The following is an 8,921-nucleotide window of genomic DNA, read 5'->3' as shown; positions in this document are numbered from 1 at the left end:
CCCCCCCCCTACTTGCAGGTCAGCTGATGAATGCCCAGTTGACGTCTCCTCCGGGACGGGTGTCGTGACATCCATTTCAATTTTGTCTGGTTTTCTTCAGCCTGATTCAGTATCAAATAATGGTTCTATGTACACTCGGTAGTGTTTGCCATGCGAAATCTACGTGGCTGTCTGATGTTATTGCTATGGCTGTCCTAGTGCTAACGGTTTCGCTGATGTTTCTCAAACGACCAAACTTGTTAGGACCAGCCACCTTTCGTCAAAGGAAAAAAACCTGAGCTTGCATCGTACTTGCAGAGTCGTTTTTTGGTCTAAGTCTGGGTTTTTCCTCTCCATAGGGGGTAGAACAAACGTGGCATTTGTTGAATGTCCGTTTCAGCATGCTCTGTACTCTTGGTGGTGAGCCTTGCGATGAATGTGGATTTCGTAAAGACTTCTTCCGATGTCTCCTTCTGATGCATCCAAAGCAAGAACCTGAGTTTGGTCGTCGAAGAAAGTATCACTGAACTTCAGGTAGCTCAGTGGTTAAGGCGCAAACTTACTAACTGGAAGGTCTGTGGTTCGAACCCAATCGAGGTACCTCAACTGCTCCTGTCTAGACTTAAGCAATCTGGTAGGATCTCAGCCCCATGCTCCTTTCGCCTGGCATGCAGCTAGGGACCCATAGGGTGGTGTCACAGCTGAACGATTATTGATTATCGAATCATTTATATGCTTTCCCATTTTCCGGTGCACAGAGTAATAAAGCAACGCAGATTATGGCCTTCCACATGCATCTTTCCCTATTGTGGCGTGACCCGACAACGTCGGAGTGTCATCTCTCGGACCCATTCACGCGCTTCACAAGTGCGCGCCCCGTATCAGGCCACAAGTTGAGTACGGTAGTACGGCGTTGAACACGGATGTCATGCTGTGGATGATAACGATGACAGGTTCCAACACTTGTGTTCTGAATGGACCATTCCGATAGAGTGTGAAAAACAGTCCAATTCAATGCGGGATATCACCCGGTTCATCCACGTTCTCCTGGAGTAGCTAACTCCGAACCACAGGTATTGAAAAGAGTACGGGTCGAATTGGGTGGTTCGTCTGATCACGAAGCCACCCTTCCCTAAAACGATGATTGTAACGATAGTGATGATCGGCTACTTTGGTGAGAAGATTTGATTGGTTGGTTGATTTAAAAATTACTGCACCTAGTTTTATGGTGTTTCCATCCTCGAGGGAAAACACTTCAGCTGAAGACGCGAATTTCCGCAGCGTGGAACTTTTCTGTCAGACCCGAAGGGGAGTCCTTTTTTTCCCAGAATGTGTGCATCAACAGCCGTAAAAACCGCCTACTCATTGTATAGTGGTGATTAACTGCCACAGTTCTGTTCGCAGATGACCTGCGGTGGTAGGGGTGGATGGCTACGCGTTGGAGACCATAGCTGATCCCATTGATGCATGCATACAGAACTGCCAGTGGACTCTTCATTGAGGATTTTGAGAGAAGAGCTGTGCACTGAAGGCGACAGCTTTGATGGAACGCGACTGAGCCATGTCTAACGATGTCTCTAACCATTGATGTGTCTCGAGGTCCTCATTCAGGTAGACGATAATAACCGGCGCAAGTGAGTCAACTGGTAGTAGCTTTTGGCCTCGCCACCAAATCATTGCTTAATTTGGTTTGTCTACTGGTACGCAGTGGTGACCCAGATGGGCAAAATACCTTTTGCTACAAGTGAGCCCATCTGCTTCAGCTGTTGGAACGTGTAACGTGATGCTGGTCAGTCGGAGATGCAACTCCACTCTGGCAGTAATTTTGGTTCAGCGCTCGATCAGCGGTCAGTTGATTTAGAACTGCCAGTGGACTCTTCATTGAGGATTTTGAGAGAAGAGCTATGCACTGAAGGCGACAGCTTTGATGGGATGCGACTGAGCCATGTCTAACGATGTCTCTAACCATTGATGTGTCTCGAGGTCCTCATTCAGGTAGACGACAATAACCGGCGCAAGTGAGTCAACTGGTAGTAGCTTTTGGCCTCGCCACCAAATCATTGCTTAATTTGGTTTGTCTACTGGTACGCAGTGGTGACCCAGATGGGCAAAATACCTTTTGCTACAAGTGAGCCCATCTGCTTCAGCTGTTGGAACGTGTAACGTGATGCTGGTCAGTCGGAGATGCAACTCCACTCTGACAGTAATTTTGGTTCAGCGCTCGATCAGCGGTCAGTTGATTTATGACAAACCTAATCCCTGTTTCAGCCACTACGAACTCAAATAGTTTCGCTTCAGTGCGTGCACAACAGCACTGCTGGTCTCTCTGTCTGAATTTAGTGCATAACCGTAGGAGAGGATGGTGCAGTAAGCAGCCGAAGTTGTTTGATGGAAATGGTGTGATTGACCGACAGCGGTTCGTTGTAGACTCCCTGCGGCTGGTGTTTGGAGGGTCATCAATGCTGCCATCATTTGGCTTGAGCATAAAAGTACATCATCCGGTGGGATATCTATGGCCGACGAAGTTTGTCGCTGCCAAATATGAGGAGGCTTTTCGGTGTTTTAAGACAAAGGTAGTCGAAGGTGTGGAAGTGATAGCGCATGTCAACTTATTGTCCTTTTGACTGGTGTTGGTCATACTCAAATAAGGGATAAATGAACTGCTAGAAACAAATGTCACGAAAACTTGGATTCTCCCGAAAAGCTCCCATCTTACAAATTTGTGAGAAATCTGTGTTGAAAATGTTCCTAAATAACTAAATCTTAATTAGCTGGAAAGCAATGCAGACAATTCGTTTTTGCATGGATTCTCAAGCGAAAGCATTCACCGGGAAACGTTTTCCCATCTTCCAGTTTTTCATCAAAATGATAGTTCCCCTATCGATTCTCACATTGAGAATTTGGCGATGGGGGCTTGTCGGCTCCACTTTTAAGGTTGTTTGAATCGTAGCTTTGCTCTTCCTTTCGAGTCATCCCAAGAATTTTGTCGGAACATGTGAGAAATACCGATACGTCTTAGAGTGGAAAACACCTAATCAGCCCTACCGTAGACTCACGGCGACAGTCGCAACCGCTTGGGGTTTTCACATAGTAATTGAGGACAGCGTGTACGCACTGCATATTGCGCGAACGTATCTGTTTCCACATTGACCCGCAGGACACCGCTGGCCAGGAGCGTTTTCGAACTCTTACTCCCAACTTCTATCGTGGTGCTCATGGGGCTATAATCGGTAAGTCACTACCATTTTCGAATGTTACGTGTCTTGTTTTTTTTCCAGTGAAGGACAATCTTTACTATTGTTCGTTGTCGTTACTACAGAGATTAGTGGACTGAGCTTCTTCACGTTGGATGTCAAAGCTTACATTTTCGAACTACAGCGATTCCCTTCCGTGCATGTTTCGTGACCCAAGTGCTCACCAACCCTCCACAATTCACTTAATTAGTTCGCTGGAATCTATCACTCCGGCTGACTTTATGTCCAACCCGTACAGGAGACTGTTGATTTTTTTTTGTGCTCTGCCAATTCGTGCATTGTTGGCTTGAACCACCAAGGGATTCCTGAGGTGCACATTGCTGTTGTTCCCAATAGGGATGGAATAACCCTGAAATGCTTGTCGCCTTTCCAGCATAGGTTGACGTCACTTACAGGATGATACACCTTAACATTTCCAAGTCTCTGAACAACAACGATTTTTGTTGCGTAATTCTAAACGCTCTGAGTTTTTTCGATTGCTCCTGGTAATTTGTCAGTATCACAGTCCTTGCACTTTCTTCAGGCTCCTGGACCGTTACTGTCATTGAAGTGGAAAGTTCTTTAGGAGAGGCGTGTTCGAAGCCATCGAGGGCGTTCTCACTGTGTACCTCGTTGGGCCCATTCAGCTGTGTTAAATTGTGTCTCTCCTACTATGCTTTTTTTCCACGCCTAGTGACGAGATAACTGTAGATGGAAGGGCTTGGTGACCAATCTCTCACTACTGTAGTAATATGGGGGGCGAGATGGCCCAAGTGGTTAGAGCGCGAAATTACTGATCGAAAGGTCCGTGGTTCGAACCCTACCTCTGCCTCTCGACTTCCCCTACCTAGGCTTGGGCAACCTGGCAGTATCCCAGCCCTCGTGCTTCCTTCGGGTGGCATGGTAGTTAGGCACCGAAAGGGTGCTACAGCTGTACGATAACATAACTGTAGTAATATTACTGTCCTTCGGTCGGGGGGTTTAGTCAGCCGCTTTGACTATAAGTCCTAATGGTCCTCCTGTGCAGCAACTAGAGCCACAGCAAGATATGACTTGCACCAAAAGAATTCATCTCTTTTTTCATCTTTGACATGGGCCTATTGTATGTTCCATACAACATGAGAGGCCAACGAAACACCGCCTCTCTTCTTTTTAATATTCCCTGCATCCTCCCTCAGTCTGTTCGATGATGAATCCGTCGTATGACGGTGGATCATTCTCGTAAACACTGCCTCTGTGCTGCTGGCAAGGACGCATCGATGTAGTACACCTTCTTATGTAATTTAGGAATTACACATCTGATGTTCTCCAACTCTCTTTAGCACATTCATGTCTTTAGCTCATCCGCCTTCCCAGCAACCATTGAACACCCACCAAAGATGGCTTCGTTCATCATCTCATTGTAAACTTCTCACCTAGACAGGTTGGTAGTTTAGCTAGTGCAGTTTCTACCTGACTTTTTCAAGCTGGTTTTGGGGTCGCACAATACACTTCTCGTTTTTTCAAATCGAGTCGAATGAAGAAGATAGTTAAGCATGGAGTTTGTTCGGCATCTTATCAAGCGGATTTTGTTGTAAGAGAATTTTCCGCAAGCGCTTCGTAACATATAGGTATGATTTGTCAAATAAAAAATATTAAAAAATCGTTCAGCTGTAACCATCTTTTGGCGCCTAGCTGCTACGCCGCCCGAAGGAAACACGAGGGCTGAGATACTGTCAGGTTGCCCTAGCCCAGACAGGAGAAGTCGAGATGCCGAGGTCGAGTTCGAACCACAGACCTTCTGGTCAGTAAATTCATGCTCTAACCACCGACCCGTGACCCCCTGTACAATTCATAACGTCTCCTTCAGTACAGTCGTATGCAAAATAACATGATAGAAACTGTCACCTACCCAGAATTCCAAAACTGATTGAAAGCCAGATGATCCGGATTTGGTGTACTTCGAAATTTTCTACTGATAAAGTCCAGGATCCAATGAAGATGAGTCAGAACATTGTTACGACTGTAGTGCAGAATGTTCCATCAAAGTGAGAATTTCTTCTTCCGTTGAGTCTGTTTGGTACAGCATTTCCACAACTATTTTCTGCTCGAGATTTTACCCCGCAAGCGAAGCCAATCTACGCTGAAAGGCTGAGAAGCACTGTACAGCTGTTTGGGAGTCATCAACGATGCGCATGTCACGAATACCCATGGAGATCGAAAGCCGCGACCCTCCGGTCCGTAGTGAGGTCTATAATGTCGGCGAGATGGCTCAGTGTTGAGAGCACGAATTTACTGACTGGAAGGTCCATGGTTCGAACCCAACCTCTGCCTCTCGTCTTCCCCTACCTAGGCTTGGGCAATGCGACTGTATCCCATCCCTCGTGCTATGTACTGGTGGCACGGCGGTTAGGCACCAAAAGGGTGGTACAACGGAGCGACGATGAATGATTTAGATATGGCATGGCACCACTCACCCAGCCAGTCAGACAATTCACATCACATGCTGACTGACTCCTCGAGTGATGGCATCTCCGATGGAAGATCCATTCAACCTGTGAAATGTTTTCTCTTCCTAGAGGACTACTTGAAGACTGCTGGTCGTCTTCGTGCAATTTAATTTTGCGAAATCCTGCATGACACTCGGAAAAGGTATCGTGCCCTCCCAGGATGTTTCAGCGTGCTTTCAACGTCACCTATAGCTTCTGATAATACCATGATTAGAATTTCGTTTGTTTTGCTTCGATCACGACTGCATTGCGACAAGACCGGTCTGAGGGTGCACGCCAAGCTTCCCACACTATGGAATGCAAGAAGATAAGGAAATCTAGTAATGATATCTCCACTGTCCATTTTGATTGCTTTGTGGTTTTTTGAATTGCTTGGTTTGACCCTGTAATCTCTTGCCGACCCGCCTGCCTTGTCTGTGTTGTTTCAGTATATGACGTCTCGAATCGAGGAAGCTTCGATCGGCTTTCCAATTGGATGGAAGAACTAAAGACGTTCTCTAGTCATCACGACATGGTCCGCATGCTTGTTGGCAACAAAATCGATCACGTGAGTGGTGCGGTAGTTTGTTTCACAGTATTTTATGACTCCGATCGTTCGGGAAAACAGAATTCAGCGTTTCGATCACATCTAATCCAGGTTGGATCAATATCTTACTGTCGTTTTGCTCACACGGTATTGTACGCTAATGTAATTTGTTAATGATCGTTTTTGGCAAATTGCGTACAGTTTGGGTTAAAGTAGGAAATCAAATTTATTGGGCGAAAACTCGGGGATTGCGACTAACTAGTGGTCCATAAGAGCGAAGAAACTGATTGCGGGCTATCGAAGAGTTTTCAGGAAACTCATAGGTGGCATGTTCCTTCAAGGAAAATACGCTGCGATACCTTTCAGCGTACGATTCATTTGAGGTTCTCATAGTACGTTGATGCATTTCTCAAATGAGAGCATCACTCAACTACAGCACCCTTTTGATGCTTGACTGCCTAGCCACCAGGAGGAAGCACGAGGGCTGGGATACTGCCAGGTTGCCCAAGTCTAGACAGGAGAAGTCGAAAGGCTGAATACCTGCCTGATAGCAATTCAGCGTGCGATCCAAGCAGGACAACAAAGATCCCACACTTAGTACTATTGAAAGCCATGGATGACGTTGGCGAAGGCAGCTGAAAGCAGCTGCTTAGCAAAGCAACAACAACCAGGAGGGTCTCGATGCCTATTCCAGGGTTTGTGGAGAGTTTACAGGATCTCGCACTATTATTTCAATGTAAAGTTATCTTTGAATGCAAACGACCAGCAAACTGCAGGCGCTGCTCTGGGAAAAGAAAGTATTTCGCGTGTTGAATAAGCCATCCGTCGGAGAAGTCATCACTTTGAGGAGTCAGTCAGCACGTGATGTGATTGAGCGAAAGCACGATACAACCGGATTTCATTTGAAGAAGTGAGGGGTAGATTAGCAAGCGAAGAATACTCAACACTTGTCCTCCATGGGCATTCTGACATTTAGGTGGGCACTATGGACGGTAACTGCCAACGAGTGCGTCACCATAAACTATTTGGTCTGTATCAACCTGCGTTTTGAAAAACCGGTGGCTTCCCTTGCAAAGCCCCCCCCCCCACAGAGTTGTTGTTCTTATCCCCTGCAAATATTTTACTTCAAGGTGAATTTTTCGTCGCACTACTGAAATGCTTGCAACTGCTTGACAGGGGCCGAAATTTGGCATTTTTGGTAGATATTTCAAGCCTCCTTCATTTCTTAGCTTTTCAGTACAAACCCCTTGCCAAGAACTATGTCACTTGTCTCAAAGATTACACGTAGATTGGCCTGGGTCATCTATTTGTTGAAGCGACTTTCACGAGATATGTCCGCCGTAATATGTAATTCACCTGATCTGTTTGCAGAAAAAACACTCGCGTCTAACGTCGAGACCAGGGGTACATGATCTATCTCACGACAGAGGACGGTTAGCCTCTGCTAACATCTCGCACACCAGCAATCTACTGGGTACCGACTACACGCCACATTCTTCCGATACTTCCCGATTCCAACATTCAACCAATTCCTAACATGGTCGCTATTCAGCTCAGCTCGGCTACCCTCTTTGAAGTTCATGTTCTGATGTGTATTAATCAGCTGCTGACAGATGAGTCTTCGCTTTAGCTGTTGCCAGACACTCAGCAACACGTCTGTTTCGGATTTCGACGTTGCACTCCACGCAGCTTCCTTTGAATGTCTTTAAATGGGTGGTGCCTTTGTGACGCATCATTGCTTTCTTGAACCTCACCAATCTTTGAGATACCACTGAGATGGGACAGTTTTACTGTACTACCCTGTACTTTTTTAACGTTTGATCAGCCGGATGTATTAGCAGCAGGTTGAATTCCAGCCACTTGGCACAAATGGTTCTCCCTGGCTGAGATGCCATCAGATTTCTCAAGCCTAGACAAGAACAGTGGGGTTGGGTTTGAACCACGGACCTTCCGGTTAGTAAACTCGCGCACCCGAGGAGAGAGCTCGTTCTTGACATCCAGAGCGTGGCCTCGTTGGGTGTGACTAATAATCTTGATCAACAGGTTCGAGAAAATTTCAAAATGTTATGAAGGTTTTCAGAAGTGTTTTTTGGAAACAACACCTCCTCCGGTGTGTTCCGACCAAAACTGGTGTGATGCAACTCCCACAGATTTCCCCGGATTCCCGTCAGAGGTTCCACTTTTTGCGATTGTCAGAGTGCGTTGAAATTGGTTGTTTTTCTCTTCTATTCATCTTGTTTTCTACAACGTCCTCAAACTCTTCTTAATAAGAACGAGGATATAGTCTAAAAGAAGTCGTACTCGTGCTCAAAACGCGAAGTAATAATAATCGTTCAGTTGTAACACCCTTTCGGTGCCTAGCTGCGATGCTAGCAGAAGGAAGCACGAGGGCTAGAATTCTGCCCGGTTGCCCAAGTCTAGACAAGGGAAGTCGAGAAACAGAAGTCTGGCTCGAACCACGGATCTTCCGATCAGTAGATTAGTGCTCTAATCACTGAGCCATTTCGCCCCCATAGAAACCCAATCAACAAATGATTTCTATTCGACCACTGTATGTTTAGGTGATTCCGAGGAAACGTTTGCTGTGTCTCACTTTGCAACCTAAGCTCCACTAACCTATCCAAGAACGACATTGTTACTAGATTCTGGCCGTAAAATCATCATCATCATTGTCAGCTGTAAGAACCGCGTACT

General features: G+C 46.1%; 1 protein-coding gene across 1 annotated transcript in view; it reads left to right on the top strand.

Annotated features, from left to right (window-relative positions):
- Positions 1–8,921, top strand: part of T265_13575 (hypothetical protein) — a gene marked incomplete at both ends in the record, with an annotated part of 18,486 nt that overhangs the window by 2,209 nt on the left and 7,356 nt on the right. The window contains 2 exons of the mRNA XM_009169534.1: positions 3,137–3,209; positions 6,130–6,248. Of these exons, the coding sequence (XP_009167798.1) occupies positions 3,137–3,209; positions 6,130–6,248 (192 nt within the window). The remainder of the gene's footprint in view (positions 1–3,136; positions 3,210–6,129; positions 6,249–8,921) is intronic.

This window comes from Opisthorchis viverrini, assembly GCF_000715545.1.
Source record: "Opisthorchis viverrini unplaced genomic scaffold opera_v5_81, whole genome shotgun sequence".
In the NCBI taxonomy this organism is placed as follows: Eukaryota; Metazoa; Platyhelminthes; class Trematoda; order Opisthorchiida; family Opisthorchiidae; genus Opisthorchis; species Opisthorchis viverrini.
The sequence above is the reverse complement of the archived record's forward strand: the minus strand, read 5'-3'. Positions and strand labels throughout refer to the sequence as shown.